At 55.6% G+C, this 20,328-nt stretch overlaps 1 protein-coding gene across 7 annotated transcripts in view; it reads left to right on the top strand.

The window, feature by feature from the left end:
• SSBP3 (single stranded DNA binding protein 3) overlaps positions 1 to 20,328 on the top strand; it is a 162,308-nt gene that overhangs the window by 123,980 nt on the left and 18,000 nt on the right. For 3 of the 7 annotated variants that reach the window (XM_082685246.1, XM_082685245.1, XM_082685249.1), the window contains 3 exons: positions 13,127 to 13,186; positions 17,353 to 17,419; positions 17,512 to 17,588. In XM_082685246.1, the coding sequence (XP_082541372.1) occupies positions 13,127 to 13,186; positions 17,353 to 17,419; positions 17,512 to 17,588 (204 nt within the window). Of the gene's footprint in view, positions 1 to 12,137; positions 12,219 to 13,126; positions 13,187 to 17,352; positions 17,420 to 17,511; positions 17,589 to 20,328 lie in introns of all 7 variants that reach the window. The other 4 variants (XM_082685244.1, XM_082685243.1, XM_082685248.1 and 1 more) reach the window with 2 other exon arrangements.

Genomic DNA, 20,328 nt, shown 5'->3' with positions numbered 1-20,328 from the left:
TGGAAACACACCCGTGGGCTTTAGGATCCACATTGATGAGCACCTGGGCCCCTGGAAGCTCATCTGCCATATTCCTCTCCCTCTCCCTCCCCACTCCCCCCTCCCCTCAAGGCCTTCCATCCTTCTGGGAGGCCCTGGGCTGGCACGTGAGTTGCCTTGAGAAAGTCTGCTAACCCATCTGGGCGCCATTGCTTCACCAGACAGCTGGGGTGAAGGTAGCCCCAGACTCCCGGGCGCCTCTGAGGAGCCAGGAAACGAGGCCCATGAAGCCCTGACTGGTGCCCGGCGTGGCTAAACACTCAGGTGTCTGTCTTGGGGACGCATATAGGTCTGTCCTGGGGCTGTTCTTTTCTCAGAGCTAGGGGTCACGGCGGAGCTAGGTCCCGCAGCTCGTCCAAGGACACGGGCCACTGTGGGTGCTCTTCATCCAAGAAGGGGCTATTCCTAGAGGCTTAGCACAGCTTTGGTGGCAGTGGCACGTGGGAGAGGTTCTGGGTGTTTCCGATGGGTATTAGACTTTCAGTTACACCCATGTGTTTGGGACCTAGCAAGCACAGGCCCCTTTAATGTGTTACCTCACTTAATCCTGCCCTACGTGGCTTAACTCCTTGCTCCCCGGTCCACCAAGGGGAGGTAGAGGCAGGGAAGCAGGTTGTATGGCCGGGAGCTTCTCATTCTCTTCCTGCCGGGCTCATTAATATGAACTCTTTTTTGCGAGTTCATGTTGACTCTCCCGCCCAGGCATTTGGGTCTTTGCTGGGCATCCTGAGTTCTGTTACCAGCTGGCCTCACCTGGGTGTCATTTGAGTGTCCACTCCCCACCTGTGAAGCAGGAACAACTTCTCCCTACTTCACCAGCTAGGACTTTGGAAATGCAGTCAGAACGAAAGGCAGATCAGAAATCCGCATCAGCCCTCCTTCCCAGGGACTTGCGTTCAGCCATCTGTTCTTTCAGTACACATTTGAGTGACAGCTCTCTGCCCAGCCCTGCGGGCCTCCCACAGTCAGGAGGCCAAACGGAACTGGTATACAGGGCCCTGTTCATAGTCCATGGGGCTGACCCCAGCTCTTCCTATTGATGATGTCCTTGTGTTAAAGACACAGAGTCTGGGCTCTTGGTAAGATACTCACAGGTCTTTGTGATCTAAGCCCTGCTACCCTCACGCCATTACTGGACCAGCTGTTGATCCCCACGATGGGCCAGGGCCGCTGCTCTTAAACCCAGCGTCTGTACCTCCAGCATGACTGTGTGGCCTCTTCTGTAGACAGCAGCATTCTCCCCTGCCTTTCTAGAAGGCTCTTCAGTCTCAGGTCAGTGTTATTCAGGAGACTTGGGCAACGTCTTGCCCTATCCTTGCCCCAAGAAACACATGCCCCGACAGTGAGTCTGATGAAGAGCCTCGTCCTCGGATCAGTCCCGAGAAACTTACTCAAGAGCGTGGAGAAGTGCAGTCAATTCTGGGGCCGCGGCTCTACCGTTCTGGGCCTTAACCTGCCTGTGTGTGACATGAAACCCCATGAGGGGGCAGGCACAGGAAGGGCAGTGGCAAGCAGGGGAGACCCGGCTCCTGTCCCCTGGGACATCAGAGGCTTTTGGGGCAGAAGAAAGAAGTGTCCATGTCAGGGGCCAGACAACTCCAGAAGAGTTGGTTGAAGCGCACTCAGCATCAGGCTGGCTGACGGCAGGCCAGGAGGCAGCACCCTGGGATTAGGGTCCTGGGAGAGCCTAGTCAAAGAAGCAGGTGCTCCCGAAGGATTCCTTAAGGTGGGGGAGATCTGATCCACCTCCTCTGCTGAGGGTCAGTTCTCAGACTGGACTGAGTACTTGACTCTCAGTATCTTAGTCCTCCAGCTTTCTGGGAGGAGGTGAGTAAGAATGACAGGGGTGGGAGACGGTGCTCCTGGCCATGAATCTGGGGCACTTCCAACAGCTCCCCCACTCCTCCCTGCACACACTCACTTAGCTGTCCCTTGTGCTTCTGTTGAGGTTTGCCCAGTTGCATAACCCACTGCCCGGTGACTCTGGGCGGGCTTCCTAAACCCCTTTATTCCCAGAGTTCTGGTTCTTTCCCTTGCCCCATCCTGTTGCTTCTGCTTAGCTGAGGAAGGAGGATGAGCTCTTGGGCCATTCCCCAAGCTGTTCTGTCTTTGGGGAAGAGGAGGCATGAGACCGTCCAGGGAGCTACAAAGCACAGGGAGAACCGTGGCCGACTTTCCTGTTGCCAGCTCAGCTGTCTTCCGCTCAGTGGACAAAAGGGGATGGATTCTGGCATTCTGGACATGGGGCTTCCAAAGCCCTGTGCCATCCCTTCCAAATTGGATATGATGAGATCCTTACTTTGTGGATCGTCTTTCAGGGTACGAAGGGGTAGCAGGGTGAAGGCTGTGTGCATGCATGTGCTGGAGAACTTAAAGTAGAGCAGGAATTCTCTGGGTGGATGAGGCAGTGCTTTTTAATATGCACCTCGCTTTCCCTGTGCCGCTGTGATTAACAGCAGAGCTTGAGCGCTGGTGAGAGTGAAATCGAGGCTGGCGGGCAGGAGCAAGACGTATCTTTGCAATTTTATCCATTTGCAGAGCAAAAGGCAATCTTTTGATTTGGAGTGGGGGGGGTGGGGATTTGGTTCTCTTGGCAAGGTTAGGTGTTCCTAGGGATCAGCATGCTTCTGGATCCTGGGTCTGTCTCTACCCCTCCGGCTTACCCACAGAGTTGGTCTCTATCGCAGTGAGTCTATGTCAGGAAGAGAGAGGTTTGCTCTCTGGATCCTGGCCAGAAACCCACATGGCTAGGACTGGGTGTTGGAGACCTTTCCCCAACATGAAAGAAGGTTAGCTGTTCGGGGCCAGAGTGTGGCTTAGTGGGAGAGTTAGCTCCCAAGACAGCCATGAACTCAGTTTTCCTGTGGCTACAAGTCTTGATTTCTAACTTGAGAGGCGCCATGGAAACATCTTTGGAAAGGAAAGGAATGGATGTGTAATTCCCAAGACCTAGATCTGATTGGCACGCTCATGCAAGAGCTCCTAAGGGTTAAGGGCCCTGCTTCTCATCCTGGAGGGCCCAGCCCCAAGGTCTCCATCTTGTGCCCACGGCCCTCCAGCACTATGGCCACACTGCCCCTACAGCTTAGAGGCCAGTCTCTCAGCCCAGAAGCCCCTTCTCTTTCTTCTCTGCCAGAGGACACCTGTTCCTCCTTCCAGGCCCTGCCTCAGTGTGCTAATTATCTCACTGCTGCCTTCCTGCTCTCTAGGGCGCCTAGTTCTGTGCCTGTTGGGGTGCTGCTGTGGTAATAGACCTGGGACACTGGTCCACAGTACTGCTTGTTCGCGTGTGTCTGGTGTTTAGGGCACCCTCAGCCCAGGGTGCTGGGACCCAGTGGTTGGATACACTCCCAGATGGACTGGGTCCCGTGTGTGCTTTTGTCCCATGTCCCTGAAAAGGATGCCTGGTTATACAGACACAGGCACATACAAAGAATCTCCAGCAGGGGAGCCCCAGAAGTTTAGTAGCTGGAGGCATGGTCATCTCTCTTCTGCCCCCCACCACATTCCAACCGTAGCCCTTCAAGGTAGAGGCCCTTCCCAAGATGACCCTAGAGAAATTCACCACAAAGGAGAGGGTCACACAGTGTGAATCTGCTGAAAAAACTAAGGGCTGGAATCGAGTCCCCAGAATGTTCTATGTTGGCATTCGAGGGATGAGCTCGTTCCCCAGCACTGTGGTGAGAAGGAGGCTGGGAAGGTACTCCGGGGCCAGCCAGCTGGATGTGAATGCTGGCTGTCATGTTACAAGGATGAAAGGTCATTTGTGCAAGACCAGTGGTTAAGAAAACTGGGGCTGTGTGACTGGCTGCATGGCATCATGGCAGGAGAACCACAGCTCGGGTTTGCTGACCCCTGGTCCAGCTTTCATTCTGTTCATCCGCAGTGGGAAAAATCGTGGCTCTGATAAATAATACTGTAATGTCATTGGACTTCAGTTTCCTTATTCTCCGTGGGGTTAATTTTTGCTTCATTTGTCTTATTGGGGAGATCTGAGGCTAACAGTCAGAAAGTAGATATGGTACTGTTTTATTTTACCTTGAGGATTTTTTTTTTTAAGATTTTATTTATTTAACAGAGAGAGATCACAAGTAGGCAGAGAGGAAGGGAAGCAGACTCCCTGCCAAGCAGAGAGCCTGATGTGGGACTCAATCCCAGGACCCTGAGATCATGACCCAAGCCAAAGGCAGAGGCTTAACCCACTGAGCCACCCAGGTGCCCTACCTTGAGGATTTTAAAAGACCCCAGTTTTTCCCCCTTTTCCACCTTGAAACCCATTCCCTATCCCAAGGGTCAGCATATACTTTCTTGTCTTTCTTGTAAAGGACCAGATAGTAGATCTCTGAGGCTTTGTGGGCCATCTGGTCTCTGTCACAGCACTGACATTGACAGACAGCTGTTGTGTGACAGCAGCTGTGGACCGGGCACAGATGCGTGTGGCTGTGTTCCGATAAAACTTTATTTGCAAAAGCAGGCAGCAGGCTGTATTTGGCCATGAGCCAGTTTGCCAGCTTCTCCTCTGGCTCAGCATGGTAGCCGTGCTCTTGGGGTCCCCACCCTGCAGCTGACCCCAGCCTCTGTTCTGGGTCTGCAGCATGGTGCAAGCCACCAAGCCTGGCCCTGGGACTGGTGAGATGGAGCTCAGTCTTCCTGTCTGTGCGAGGGCTGGGGGAAGAGGCGGGGGCGGGGGGCAGTACGTGCCGGAACTCTGCATTAGGTCTTGGACGCTGCCACTACTTTCATTTGCCACGCTTCCTCCCTTTGTTTTGAAAACCAGCGCCTGCTGATTCTGCGTCTCTGTGGGGCAAGCGGGCCTCATGTCTGCTGAGAACGGTCGCTGAGCACCTCCTGTGAGTGTCTTGGCACCAGATTCACAAGTATGCAGACCTCTCGCCCTTGCCGTCCACCCAGCCCCATCCCAGCTCCTTGGAGAGGTGCAGTGAGAAGCGGAGGTCAGCTGGGGACTTTGCTCAGACAGAAATCAGAGTCTTCTGCTAATCTTTGCCCAGAGGGGACCTTGGTGGCCTTATCAATTGCCGATGGTATGCAGAGGTGACCCCAAGGGGGAGATGTCTGTCCTCCCTCTAACTGGCCATCTCCCCACCATCCCAGGAAAAGGGGCTGCCACCACTTCACTTCTCTCTGGCAAAACCCATCCTCCTGGTCTGGTGCCTCCAGAGGGTTTTTTGATTCCCGTGGGCTCATGTCCTAGGCAGCCCACTGCCCCTGACGTGGAGCTCTTGGGGTGGGGGTGTGTGGTCATGCCGTCAGGTGTGGCCATGCCGTCAGGTGTGGCCCAGCTCAGCCTCCTGAGGACCGGCTGGGTATGTCCTGGACTCACACTAGGTGGACACACAGATAGCTCAGGCTCCCTCTGCCCTCGAGTTGGTCATCTCAGCTCCAGTTCTGGCCTGTACCTCCCACATACACACACACAGAGAAGCTTCTATGGAGAGGGGATGGACAGAGGCAGGAGAGGAAAGCAACGGTGCGAGCCACCTCCTCTGCTGAGGTGCATGTTAAAGGGGAGGGGCGGCTAAAGCTTTCCCTCCCTCACCTAGCCACGTGGTCAAGTTCACGCTCCAGGGACGAGGTGGACTGCACCAGCGGACGTGGTGGGGGGGGGAGTCAGTGGCACTCGGGCACTCCTTGGCCCCGTCTCCCCAGAATGGGCTTAGGCCATTTTCTATCAGCATTTGTGTCCAAGGAGCAAATTGGATTGTCTGCCACATGCCTTTTACCATGTGTATAATTAATGTAATTTTATATTCTCTCAATTAAAGTGACACGCCCAACAGGCAGATGACACAGGCCCCTAGTAATATAAGTCGTCTGTCTCCGCAGCCTGTCGATAAAACATGCCCCCAGCCTTGCCAGGCTGGCGGCCACTGGCCCCATAAGTGAGGAGGGATGAAGATGTGTAGAGTGTTGGGTCTCTGAGACACCTGAAACTTCCAAGTGCCATCCCCAAAGGCCTCCTGTGAAGACAGAAGGCAAATTTTGGCCATTGGTAAGCATGTAGCATTCTGCGGCTTACAGAGCATTCTCCTGGCTTTCCTGTGAGGAACCCGAACTCCATGTCACCTGAACTCCTCCCCTTTGAAGATGAGCAGCCCACACCCCAGGAAGACAAGGCAGGACGCCAGCCCGAGTGCCCTGGGCTCTGGAGCCCAACATTTGCCCTGGCCACAACTCATTCTCATATGTGTTCTTTCCCCGGCTCGCCTCTGCACCCAGAAAGCCTGGAGTTAAGCCTCAGCTCTCTTTCCCTGACAGTCCATGCTTTCTAGTAAGGGAAAGGCAGCCTTGGAGAGTGTGAAGTGGCACCAGGTGAAGGAGCAGTGAGTTTTAGAAATATTGAACTTAGCACTTAGCTTTTATTATTTTTCCCCTTTAAAAAAAAAGTACTGTTTTTTTGTTTTAATTTGACTTTTAATTTTAAAGCGCTATCCTCTCTTTTCTGTGAGAATCTTTAGTTCAGAGGATCAACTCAATAACCTCATTGGTACTATTCCGTGTCCCTTAAACTCTGAGGGTTTAGATGTGTCCACCCAGGGGCCGGCACACTGTGGCTGTGGGGTCTGCGTGTTGGCCAATCCTCTCTGCCCTGTCCGGCCCCTGTCCAGCATGTGCACATGGTGGGGAAGGCCATGCCCATGCCCTCAAGCAGCCTGCGTGGAGTCTACAGATTGGCACAGTGTCTGAAGAGGAGCGTCCTGTGTAGGCTTTCAACAGGCTGAGGGGGGCGCTCCCAGCAGAGCGGGCCTCACTGCTGCTTTCCCCATAAATGGGCAGTGAGGGGCCACCGGAACATGAGGAGTGAATGCGCGGCCACGGAAGCCTAGGGACCTCCCGCATGCCTAGCACTGTCACCTGCACCACCCCACTGCAATGTCCCTTTTTCCTCCTGAGGGAACTGGACTCACCGTGTGCCCCGGAGATGCTGGGAGCGGCTGCCAGCCAGGGCCATGGAACCTGAAGCGTTAGCCATCGTGCCATAAGCCCATGTACCTCCCGAGGATGGCTTCGGGGGAAGTGCAGGGACTCAATCAAGCCAGCTGTGACCCAGAGGCATGGGTGGCTCATGCTGACACTCTGAAATGCCTTTCTACGGAGACCATGGCTCTCTTATGCCATGGGGCTGTTCTGCTCCCCTCCCCATCTGTGACAGGAAAGCCTCTCTCACTGAACTCTCAGTGTCACACCGTTGCAGAACCTCCCAGGCCCCCAGGCCCCCAGGCCCTGCTTACAGGGCCCTCGGAGGCTGTGAGATGGGACATTACCCAGCGCTGGAACTGCAGGGAACAAAAGGAGAAGTGCGGGAGTTCTGGATCTCCAGTCAGAGATGTTGGGGCCCTGGAGACAGAGTGGCAAGTCCATTAACAGGGTCTGGGGCAGAATGAAAGCCCAGGCAGGAAGTGGGCACATTTTCCGCTCCCTTCTCCCAGATTTGGTTATGGGGTTTCCCACTTGGGGTCTCTCCCTGGTGCAGGCCTCCCTGGCGTCACCCCCCTGCCCCGCCAAGGGGGGCAGTGCCCTGCAGTGGAAAGATTTCTGACCAGTGAGGGGACCTCAGTTCTCAGCCCAGCTCCCCATTGGCCTTCCTTCTACAGCCACACTGGGCCTCAGTTTAACTGACACCTTCTCTTGGACACCATGGCATTTTAAACGGACACAAGCTCATTTGTCACTGTGTCCTCATCCTTCTCCCCAGCTAGCCTGACCTGTCTGATGCGCCTCCATCACCCACCCCCAGGATATGGATGGGGCTGGCTGGACCCCTGAGGTCAGCCTCCAGAATAAGTATGTGGGTGAGTGACTGGCCGCAACCCCCAGCCTTAAGCCTCTAAGATTTGTTCCTCATGCTCCATGTGTGACATGGAGGCACCCCTTGTGGGCTTGGTGGAGTAGTGGGCCAGCTCAGGCCCCCTGGAGCTCTAGAAGCAGACTTGGAGCCTGGTTCCACCGCTGAATGGCTTTGCCAGTGGCTTCACCCTTTTGAGGTATGAAACAGAGCAACTGCTAGCCTTTCCAGCCATGAGTCCAGGGTCGTGTGAGCTAATGCAGGTGACGTGCGGCTTTATTACTATCTCCATTTCTCTGACGAGGGAAGTGCAGTCAGTGGCTGAGTCCACTTTTCCTACAGTGGGCAGGAGTATGATTGTCATAAAGAGATCCCCCGGCTGGGATTAGGCGATGTGGCTCTGCCACCAGTGCATTCTCTGTGGTCTTGGACAGGTCACACCTCTGTGCTGGGCATCACTTTCTTCCCTGTAAATGCAGGGCACTGGGAGAAGTGACAATCTGTCAGGGCCACCCACTGCAGGCAGGTGTAGCTCTCCCCAAGCTGCCAGTGGGAGCCTCTACTTGGTTTGATCCAGTACTCTGTGCACCTCAGATGTCTGCTGATAACCATGTGCTCTATGGCATCCTGGGAGGGTGGATATGCTGTTCGTGAGTTGGAAATCCTTCGACGTCTAAGCAGAGCTGGACTCAGAGGCTCTTTTTGGCCAAATAGGCTTCCAGATGCACCTAATGTTGGTTCTTCTGAAGCTTTCAGCGAATGCAAGCCAGGAGGCCCCATGGGGCAGCCGTCCTGTGTGGGAAGGTTCATCAGTACCATCAGTGTTTGGACTCCCTCCTTCCCCTACCTTCTACGTGCACCCGCTCCCCCAGCCTGCCGGATCCTTTCGGAGTTTGGGGAAGAGAAAAGCCCAACAACCCAAAGAAGGTCGGAGCCTCAAGCAAGGTCATTTGTGGTCTGCCTCCTCTGTGACCTTTTGACCAAGTGGGTAAGGAGTTGAAAAGACCATAAAGTCTGTCTTCTTAACACCTACCTGTTGGTCTCCTGTGGAGAAGGCATGGGAGGAGAGAAACTCCTCTTCTGGGTGCACTAAACCACAGGGCAGCAAATCCCGTTCCTTCTTGTGGAGCTGGGAACAGGTCTGTCATCGTCTTAACAGAAGCATCCATTTTCAGTGTGGTGCCCTGTTCTCTGCCCCAAGAATGCATCAGGCCTGCGGGGCACCTCCCTGTGCTGTCGCACACTGTCCCAGGGCCAGAGTCTGGACGCAGATCGAGTGGCAGACAGCTCCAGGCCAAGCGGAGGTAGCAGAGACCCAGAGGATGGCACTTTGTCTGGATGCGGGTGACCACCAGGAATCGATAGGCTTCTGCCTTCATGGAGGAAACACTTTTTGGCTCACTGAGCTCCTAACTGTGCTAGGTGCTGTGCTGGGAAGTACATGAGCGGAGCCCGGTCACCACGTACTCTGGGGTGGGACAGGAGCCCCCTGCTTTGAGCCGCGTCTCCACCTGTCTCGAGATCATGGTGAGGTTTTCTCTCCAGGCAACTGGCCAACCTAGGCCAGCGTTCTTTTGTCTTCAGTGTTCCAAACCCGGGCTCCAAGTCATGGGGGAGACTTCTGAGAAGGCTGCTCCCTCCCCAGACTTCACAGTCCACTCACCACCTCTCCCTCCCAGCCAGAGAAGTTGCTGGACCAGCCCAGAGCCTCTCAGACCAGCCGTGCACTCCCGGCCCTTACTACTCATTGGCCATCTGTGTTGAGGGGGCTATTTGGAGGTGAACTTGTACCATAGCCACTTCTTCAGGGGCCAGTTACCAGAGTCTGGCAGGGAGCTTCTGAGGGAGGTAGAGAGATGAGGCACGTGTACTGGCCTGGCCTCTGAACGTCAGGGCGCCCAAGCAGCCATAATCTAGGGGCAGGAGACAACTTGGAATGGCCTTCCAGACCCAGTTTCGAGCACTGGCCCTAAGCAGGGGCCGCTGCTGGCTGAGGTCCCCTGTGGGTGGCAGACACTCTGGGGCGCTTTCCATACGTTTTCTACAGTCAGCCGTCAGGTCAGCTGCTGCTTGCCTCCCCTGGCTCACAGGGCCACAGGTGTGGGGGACCTGCCTGGAGACACGCCGCTCCCACCGAAGGAGCTCCAGATCTACCAGGGAAGGGCCACGAGAGTTGGAGGGAGGAGGCACTTTCTTCTTGCCAAGAGCTGGGAACCAACAGAAGGCCTTTTGCCCCCTCTTGGCAAGTGGACCTCACCCTCGAACCCTCTTCTTCTGTTCTTTTTATTTTTCTTTTTTTGGGGGTTGGCTTTGAATTATCTTATTTTGTTTACATTGCACCCAAGTTTCATGGTACAAAAGACTTGCAGGTGCAAATATGTCCCGCCTTCATTAGCTTCCCCTCCCTTTTTAATTTATGTGATTTCAATTTTCCTTCCCTGTACTGTTAATTAGGGGACCCTCTAATCAGCGCCATTATCACAGTGGTATTCATGTTTAGGAAAGCCGCTAAACAAATGCTTGCAAAATTGCTAAATGGCTAATTAATGTCTGTTAATTAAGAAAATTGCTCATGGTAACAAACCATGCCGTTGCTGGCAGCCGCTAGAAAGACACACACTTGTTGAAATTAGTAGCGTGGCAGGTAGGGGAACATCTGCTCCACAGAGCTCTCCGGAAGTGAGCAGCCCCTCACTTGGCCAAGAAACTCCAGGCCTGTCCTCAGCGGTGCCCCCGCCTTCCTGGACGGCCCTCTGCTGTCTTTCTTTGCACACCTCTTCTCCCTGTCTCCGGGCCCACTGCCCAGTACCAGCCCCTCCACCCCGCCCTGGCTCCGGACTGTGTTTTCTGAGCAGGTGGGAGACTGGGTAGCCTGGCTTTGAGGGAGAAGGCTGACTAAGAGAATCCTACCTGCATCTTGAAGATTCTCTCTCCCTTTCCTTTTTAATGTAACCTCCCCCATCCCCTGTTCAGGTTTTGGACTTTTCTCAAAAACGACTTGGGAGAGTAATGATGGCATGATGTAGGGTAGAGAAGAGTGGATTAGGGTGAGCTCCTCGTCACCAGCCCCCGTGTCCAGCTCTGAACATCCCGAAGGCAGGAAGGAGCTTCCAAGATGGGCCTTTTGTGCTTTTTGATTGACCTGCAGTAGGAAATACGTTTGACGTGGCGAACCAGTATACACACACACACGTATAAATGTGAAAAGAAGTGGGTGAAAAGATTTGCCTTTATACACACAGAGCTGTTAGTTTCTATTCTGTTTTTTTACTCCGTTCCAGGTTTTTAGGAAACAATGGTTGCAACCCACTAAATTGATTTCACCATCCACTAATGGGTTGCAACCCACAGTTTGACCCCTCCTGTGGTTTGAGTGAATTCACCTGCCCATCTCTTCTGGGGGGAGCCAAGGTCAGCATAGCCCAGGGATTCTGGGGTCAGCTCAGGACCGTGGGTGGCTCATTGCTGGCTAGAGTGGAAAGCCCAGTACCTCCACCCACCCACCCAGCAGTCAGGGGCCTCCAGCCCCATCCTCCTGCCCCTCTGCACATGCCAGCTTGAGTTCTGGGCTACAGAGTCCAGGCGAGCCTCGGGGCCATCAGGCATCTCATCCTGGTTTTGTCGTCCACCAGTTGTGTGGCTGTGGCCAAGTTCCCTCATCCCTTGAGATCCAGTTTCCTCATGGGTAAAAAGAATGAGAAACCCTACTTCATGGGGCCCTTTAAAAGTGAAGGTGAATTAATAAAGTTCACGGCATGGGTTCTCTGTAACTGTCCTTTTGTTCCCTTGTTTGTTTGATCTCTGGCCCAGCCTGACTCCTCCTGTCTGTTCCCGTGCACCCATCAGGCCCCCTCCCTTCAGCAGTGAGGCCCAGGAGCCTGCATCCTGTCTGTGTCCCCCTCCAGACCGGAAGCTCCCCCAAACCAGGGCCTTGCTATGCGTCGCCATGCTCTCCAAGCCCATCACAACCAGCGTATTTAACATGGCAAACTCCTCTCCAGCCGTAGATGGTGCCCGGGCCCCCCGCTCCTGCATGCTTTGGCAAAGGAGCTGGGTTTTATTTCCCGTCCCTGTAAACCGCCCCGTGAGTGTGTTCATCGGCTTCTCTCCCTCCCGCTCTCTGCGCCCACCGTTGAGCCTGTGACCCAAGCCGCCGCGCACCTCCCCACCAGCCAGAGCCCGCACGCCCGCCCGCCGCCTGCCCTTCGTTTTGGTTTAATTTTTGTTCTTTTAAGCTTCTGCGCTTCTCCATGTGCTGTGATCTATAACCTGCCTCTACTGTCTGGCCTCACAGGGTCCTCCGGGGTCACAGCCCTCGCCGCACGCACAGCCTCCACCTCACAATCCCAGCAGCATGATGGGACCCCACAGTCAGGTAAAAAGCACTGTGGCTCGCCCGCCCGCCGGGGGGCGCGGGGCACGAGGAGGACAGAGCCAGCAGAGGAAAAACAAAAATCAAAAATGTGCTCTAGCCATTGCTTTTGAGTCTTTATGGACAAATGAAATTAAAAAGAAAAATTTTTCACCCCCTCCCCCCCAAAGACAGTCTTCATTCCTTGGACATCACACCCAGCTTGGATCTGAAACCAAAAGAAAAGCAAATATATTTCTGTGACCTTGTCAGCGGCCTTTATGTTTTTGTTTTTTCCTCTCTCACTTTTGGTTTGGTTTTTGAGTTTGGTTAACCATTTGTTCGTAACCGAAGCTGCATCCCTAGCCTTTCTCTGTGTGCGCTCTTGCTGCTCCTGCCCATCGCCCCGCACAAGTCAGGGAGCCCGCTGGCCCCTTACTGTTCTCATTGTGTCCCCTCACCCCAAATCCTCACTTCCCTTCCCCACCCCCTGTGTCAGTGGTTTCTGTGTGTGTGTGTGTGCGCACGCGCGTGTGTGTCCAGCTCTGTCCGCACACCCGGAACATTTTGTGTATGAGTCCCCTTTTGAGTCGCGATTTTCCCTTCCTGAGAGCAGAGGTCTCTTCCTCGGCCCCGCACCACTATAACAGCTCCTCCCTCCACGCCCCCTGCCCAGGCCCAGCCGCACTCTCCGGCCACCCAGAGTAGATGTCCACGGGCGCACGCGGAGTCAGGAGCCGCCCGTGCCGGGTGCCTCTGTTGTTCCCTCCACCCAGAGGAAGTTGTGCCCAGAGGGAAGAGGCCACCGGGAGAAAGAGAGTTGGAAAGATGGCCGGTTGTAACAAAACTGGACTTGGTGGCTTGGAGCACAGTCGTGTTTGTCCCTGGGCGGGAGTGCAGGCTGTCACTGAACTACTTCCCTGTAATTGCAGCCTTTTATGTCACCGCGCTACGCAGGCGGCCCCAGGCCCCCGATCAGAATGGGAAACCAGGTACTGTACCTTTTCATGTTCTCTCTCCCCTCACCCAGCCACCGTTGGCCCCCGCTGGACTGTGACACCAGTCCAAACTTGGGGAAAGGATTTGGAGGTGGAGGGACAGGTTTGAGTGCTGGAGATAGCTTACAGGCCGGTCCCCAAGGAGGTCCCTTTGTCCGCTCCATGTTCACTATACAGCCCCTCTCCCAGCATTGCCTCTACCTCTCCTGGTGGGCTCTGGGCAGCAGAGCAGAGCCTGGTGGTTCCTGGAGCCCAGAGGGCAGCAGCAGAAGCAGCCCCAGTGGGAATGCATGGTTTCAGCTATTCTAGGGAAGGTGGTAATGCCCCTGCCCCCTCCCTTCCAGGCCCTTCTTGGAAAAGGGTCTTCCTCCTTAATGAAGTTAATTGACAACGTGCATTTTTTTCCTGGAAGCTTTTGAGAATTGCCAAGGCTGGTAAATATAATCCTGCTATTAAGGGGAGAAATGGCCCGTAGGAATGCTTAGATCAGGAGCCTGGATGCAGTGGAGCAGGACGCTTGTGAGTTTCTAAGCAATATCTGCCTGTTTCCCAGACCCAACTCAAAACAAGAAAGGATTTGTTCGTGTAATTAGAAAAGTGGTCCATGTATGGGGAGGGCTTCTCGGCCTGGAGTTGTGTGCCTTATGCTGGCCCATTAGGGTTGGCAGTTCTTAGGTGGTCTGGAGAAATCGGCGCCTGTGCCGCCATCCCTAGTTCAGCCCATCCGGGGGCGGGAAAGGAGCTGGAGAGGTAAAGATAAAATATCTTTTGAGGATCGACAGATTTAAAAGAAACTTAAAAAGAAATGTTAGGGAGGTTTCTTTTCATGCTGAAGTACTTTTTTACATAAAATTCTTCGAGTGACCTTGCAGAAACCCTTCAAAAGATGTGACTGCATCACCAGTGCCTCTAGCCCCTGCTGCCTCTGGAGCTTGGGAGTTCTCTTAGCAGCCAGAGCGGCCTTGTTGTTTCTGTTCCCGGAGCACTGCAAGGAAGGCCTCCCTCCAGGTGCTGAGCTGTAGGGCCCAAGGCGAGACCCTCATAGTCCGGGGCCACCAGATTATACTGTTAAAATGCCTGTCAGGTTTCCAGTTATTTTTTTTTTCCCACCTCCCAAAGTCTTTTGTTTTCTCTTTCTCTGACATGAGGGAGAGAGGTAGATAAGAATCAGACACCCAGCTTTTTGAACAAGGAGGGACCGTTGGGTATGTCCCAGAGGAGGAAAGAGGTCAGAGTGAAGGAGTGGCTTCCTGGAGTCCTGCAGTCAGCCAGGTCAAGTGCGTCTGCAGCTCCCAGCCCAGCACCCTTCCTTGGCCCCTCACCCGGTTCAGTTAGCGTTCAGAGTTGTGAATGTGCTGGCCCAGCTACCGCGAGGGTGGCCTCTGCCGTCGTGGGCGCGGGCCCCCACAGCACCTTCTCCCCCTGCCCAGTGCATCCAGGAGCTCTCCTTGGCCCAAACTGGACTCCTCCCCATGGAGGGAACAGATGCTTCCTTATCATCACTGTGGCCTTTTCTCCAGCAATTAGGGGACACGAGAGGAAACATGTATGTTCCTATTTATCAATTAAGCATGAGCCAGAGCCCAAGAGAGCAAACAGAGAATAAATCTGTCCTCTGCACCTCACATTACAAAGCAGTCGGAACCTTCCCCCCAAGTGCTGCCCCCCACCACCCTGCATTTGGAAATCTATACCAATTTCCAATTTGCTGTGGACTCAAGAAGTGTTTGCCCTCCAGGGAGGGATGTGCCCCTCTCAGGGGTGTTGCACCTGGGCGGGGGGTGGGGGGGCGGCGGGCGGAAAGTGCCTCATTTGGCGGTGGAACAGAACCCTCGGCCACCCCAGTGCACTCAGGCCTAGCTGAGACTCCCGGGACCGCCTGTGGTAGGGCAGTGGAAAGGGCACTGGGTAGGGGACAAGAAGCTAAGGACTACTGACCTGTCCTCTGAGCTTTACCAGGCTATCCTCCCACCTGCCTCCCTGGTGACAGATTTGGGGCCATATATAGAGGTGAAAGCATTGCTGTTTTTCCAGCGAGAGTCGGCGGGTGGGTGGGGAACCGTGGGGATCCGCGGGGCTGAGGAGAGGAGGACTGGGACCTGGGTTTCTCGGGCAGCCCTCCCGTACCCGTCCCAGAGGAGACCCCGCTGGCCCGTGGCTGACGGGGGCAGGCAGCTGGGGGACCGTGCAGACGCTGCTTGGCCACTCCCTGGGCAGACGCTTCCTGCACCAGCCCCACAGTGCTGCAGGAGAGCTGCTGGCCTACTTCCCAGAGCCCGCGGGATGGCCCCAGAGCATCGCTGCCCTCTCCGGCTCCGGGAGCGCCACAGCCAGCGCTTTCAGCCCCACGTATGAGCCGTGCTTTTGCTTCTTCCTTATATTGGAAGGCCTCGGCTTCCTCTGTGTGAGACCTGTTATCTCGGTCACAGCACATCTGCCTTCCCTCGTAGAGGAGGCCGAGGTGGCCCTGTCCCCAGTGCCGGGTCACCCCAGTGAGGGCTAGAGGGAAGTGATTCCCAGACTCCCGCTGAGCAGGCAGCCCTGCTCTGCTCCCGGGTCCTGACAGAGCAGGGTGCGGGGACCCCAAGGAGGAGCTCCCCTCGAGGTCTGTCCACCTCCCTTACTGGGCTACCTGGAGGGGGAGTGATTGCCCGGCTGCCACAGCTGCTTTGTCAGGGTCATAGGTGGGGACAGTCTGTAACCTGGATGGTCCCCTGTCCACCTTGACATCCTGGGGTCCCCCAAACCAGACAGCCTCAGAGGCAGGCCTGCCTTGGTCCTCTCAGGCCCCTATAACTGGGGTTTAGAAATATCCCAAACCCACAACTGGGCAGACCCAAACCGGTCAAGTGATTCAGAGCTGGAGACCTTGGGGAGAGGAAGCAGGGCTGGAAGAAAGCAAGAGGTCCGAAGAGCTAAGACCGGGGGCTAGAGAGACAGACTGTGAGTTAGAGGACAGCAGGTCCTCCCAGGTTTGCGTGGCCTCCCATGAGTACCCCCACGCACTGGACACACACACACACACACACACACACACACAGAGCCAGCCCATTCTGGAGCTTGGAACAGTACTGAGAACTAGTCTCTTTGCTTACCACCACCTCGTTCCACAGCTGATTTGGAGGTCCCCGCTGGGCCATCCCCCCGGCTGAGCTCAGGACCAGGGGGTGCGGAGGGGGCGGCTGTCCCAGTCCCAGGGGCCCAGCCTCTGAGAAGCGCTGGCGTCTGCAGAGGGAACAGGTGGTCCGCTTTCCCAGAAGCTTTCCCTCTCAAAGGCAAGGGCCTGTGATTAAGTCTTGAGGCACGGGGTTCCAGAAGCACACACTTCCCCTCCAGCTCTGCTGCTTGTTTTGTCCTTTTCTTCCCGATTGCTGCTGAAATCGCCTCAATCCCAAGTCAGTCAGTTTTAGCAGGTCCCCACCATGAGTGTGCCAGGCGTCCACTCGGGAAGCCCGTGGCACCCTGTCCTCCCCTTCTTCGCAACAGCCACACCAGCACCCGCCACTTGGAGCCGGCTCTTGGGGGGCAGCTTCTCCTTCAGTCTCCTGCTCGCCCCTCTCTGGGAGGCCTTTTTCACTCCTGGGGCCAGAAGGGGGCATTTCATATGGAGGACGAAGACAGGGAGTTGGGGGCTCTGAACGCTCATCCTGGCTCTGTCAGTAGGTGACCAGGGGCTTCAAAGCTTCTGGACCTCAGTTTCCCCATCCAGACCTCAAAGGCCACCTGCTCCCCTGTACAAAGATCCCTGTGTAGTGATAGGATTTTTAGCTGGGGGGTGGGGGGGTCTCCTGGTCCCCACACTTTAGGGGAGGGGATAAGGTGAGTTACATCTCCATAGGTGAAGGAAAGACGGGGTATGGCTTAAACTGCTGGGGCCAGGGTTCGGGGGGTGAGTGCAGGGGGTGTGCTGCTGCTGAGAGGCGTGTGGCTGGGGCAAGGCCAGGATGAGCCCAGGCTCTGGGAGCAGAGACCCGTGAAGAGAGCAGGGTGTGCGATGCTTCCTGTCCCACTGCCTGCCGCTTCTGGGGCCCTTGCCTCCAACACCAGCCGGCAGGTCGGGGTCCATGTGAGCCCCCAGGAGGGTGGTGGTGGACTGGGCCAGGCAGGTGCATCTCTCTCCAGCCCCCAGCCACTCAGCGTGGCTCTCGTGTCTCTTTCAGCCTCCGGGAGGAGTTCCTGGGACCCAGCCGCTGCTGCCCAATTCCATGGATCCCACCCGACAACAAGGTAGAGGGCAGGGCAGGGCCACCTGCTGCATGGGGAGTCTGTGCTGTCTGACCCCCCTCCCCACCTCACAGCTCCCCTACTCTCTCATGCAGGGCACCCCAACATGGGAGGATCAATGCAAAGAATGAACCCTCCCCGAGGCATGGGGCCCATGGGGCCCGGCCCACAGGTAACCCCCTGTCTGTCTGTCCATCTCCCTGTCCATCTATGTCCACCCGCCTACTCTCCACCTTCCACAGTCTGTCAGTCGTTCACGTCACTCAGCTCGCAGGGGTGAGGGGAGAGAACATGGCCCAGTCCCCAGCTGCCTGCTCTGCCCAGGCTGGGCTAGCCCCCCACACAGCCAGGAGCAGTCCCCCTTGGTAGGCGGCAGGCCAGATTAAGGGGCCTTCCGGGAAGCTGGGGGAGCGGGGCGGCCAGGTGTTGCCAGATCCTGCCGTGGGAGGGTTTTGAAGACTTTGGGAGGTGGAGGGTCTGGTGCCTGAGCAGTGGTGTGGGTTCTCTGGGAATCCCAAAGCCTCCTGGGTAGTGGACTTGAACTGGCTTGGGGTCCCGATTTGTTGTGACCCAAAGGCGGGATGAACAAGGGGCAGTCCTAGCTCTGCCTGTGACTCACCATTTGTCCATGGGTGAACCTTTGGACCTCGGTGGGCCCTAATAGGCCTTGGTTTCCCTGTTTGACATGAGGGGATGAGGAGTGTGTCTACACCCGTGGTTCTCGGTGATGCCACCCCAGGGAGAGGAGGCCAGGCTGGCCAGGAACCCTAAAACCCCCTTCAACCCAGAGCCTCAGCTGGTTTCTTGGCCCTGGCTCCAAGTTAAGATTTCTTCTTCTTCTTCTTCTTCTTTTTTTTTTTTTAAAGATTTAATTTATTTATTTGACAGACAGAGACCACAAGTAGGCAGAGAGGCAGGCATTGAGAGATGGAGAAGCAGGCTCCCCGCTGAATAGAGAGCCTGACACGGGGCTCAATCCCAAGACCCTGGGATCATGACCAGAGCCGAAGGCAGAGGTCCCAACCCACTGAGCCACCCAGGCGCCCCCAAGCTAACATTTCTTCTGACCAGAGAGGTTCCAATTGTCAAAAAGGATCCCTCGGAAATCTCTGGGAGACATGCTGTCAAGTGCCCTGCCCACCTCTTTGCAGTTACGGCACAGCGGTCAGTCCTTGTGACCCAGCTTCAGGCCCCGCAGGTACAGGCTGGCTCTCACAGGACCACCTGGCAGGGGTCTGACAGGCCATTCCTATTCTTGAGCTTTCTCACAGTTGCTTCCCACCCTCCAGAATATTTGAATGTGGCCTTGTTTTCCTCTAGTAGCTGTGGCAGAGGGTTTGCTGATCTGCCTAGCTAAAAGAAGCTGCAAGTCTAAATAAGGAGAAGGGAATTTCATTTAGTGAGATCGGGAGGGTTTTGCTGTAGGGTGTTCCTTCCCTTTTCTGCCCTGCCTGGAAGCCTGCTTGTCATCGGGGGTCCATCCCCCCTAACTCGGTGTGCAGATGTTTGCATTCTCTGGGCCCCTCCCCAGCTTTCCGGTTCCCTCAGGCAGGAGGAGGAGTGCTCCCACTCCCGGGCTCCCAGACACGTGTCCTGCTGGGAGGGAGAGGGGTCCGCCCACACCCAGAGTCCTCCGCTCCGTCTGGAGCTGTGTTTACAGCACCCCCCGCCCACTGCCTTCTTCTCGGTGGGGGCTGCAAACATCTGTGGTGCTGAAGGATTTTAGGGAGGTCCTTGTCTGCTCTTGGCCCGGTTACCCTACAGTGAAGCAAGCGCGCGCCAGTTCCAGCTCTGGTTTTCTTGTTTGTTTGTTTTCTTTCCTGAAATCCCCAGGGCTTGTGTTTTCACCAGTTCCTTTTGAGCCCCCAGAGTGGCCCCTTCCTGCCGTGTGGCCGTCTGGAGTGGACCCCAGCTGGGTGGCTCCACTGAGGAATTTGTGGGAGGGGCCACAGGGTCTGAAGCCCTGTTGCCTCCCCTGAGTGGGGAACCTGTAGGTTCCCCAGCAGCACTTCAGAGAGACTCGGGGTGGATAAGCAGTGACCTTGGACTTCCACAAAGTCCTGGGGACTTTGGGGGAGCCAGAGGTTGGAGTAGGAAGGCCCCCGCCTGCCCCTCTGGGTTCTTGGACGCTTAGCAGCTGCATCTGTAAAATGGGCAAGAGACCAACACTGGCCGTATAGGTTGTTCAGGACTCTCGTTGACTGTGTTTGATGATTGCTTTGAGCGGGGTGTGCTTTTGGTTTTTTAAATTTTTCCTGGCCAAGGCCATACGTTAGCAGTTCATTAAGCCTGTAGTAATCCTGAGGTTCTGGGAGCTGGGAATGGATGGCAGCAGACTGACCGAGAGAAGAGTATTCTCTAAGTGTAGGACTTCCTCTTGGCTTAGCAGGTGTCTCCTCCTGTCAGAATCCCCGACCAGCAGTCTGGCACACTCTTGTGGCATGCTTTAAAGAGGGGAGGCTCCTAAAGGCTGAGGTCTTACCAGACAAGGCCTCTCGCGTCCAGCCAAGCGGTGTGCAAGGGCAGAGCTCTCCTGTAGGCCTTGGGAGGAGTGACCCAGAGGGAACGGAGAAACCAGCCCAGGGATCAGGCCAGTTGACTCCCCCACCTCCACCAACCTCAGGGGCTCTGGAAATGTCTCCCTTGTTCTTTATTTGACTTTATTGTATTGACAGAGAGACCCTAAAGTGCTTTGCCCATGTCTCCTGTACCCATCTGGGTAGAGTGCAATCTTAAATTCCAGGGCTAACGCTCCCTTAGAACAGCCCAGAATGTCTGCCCCTACTCCTCACTGGGGACAGAAGGGGCTGGCCTGGTGTGGAGCAGGTTTTGGGGTCAGCCAGGAACAGGTACAACAGAGCCTAGAAGTTTGGACCACAAGGCTGAGAGTAGGACCTCCCCATCCCCTGCTT

The sequence above is a fragment of the Mustela nivalis genome (assembly GCF_964662115.1).
Source record: "Mustela nivalis genome assembly, chromosome: 10".
Lineage (NCBI taxonomy): Eukaryota > Metazoa > Chordata > Mammalia > Carnivora > Mustelidae > Mustela > Mustela nivalis.
The sequence above is the reverse complement of the archived record's forward strand: the minus strand, read 5'-3'. Positions and strand labels throughout refer to the sequence as shown.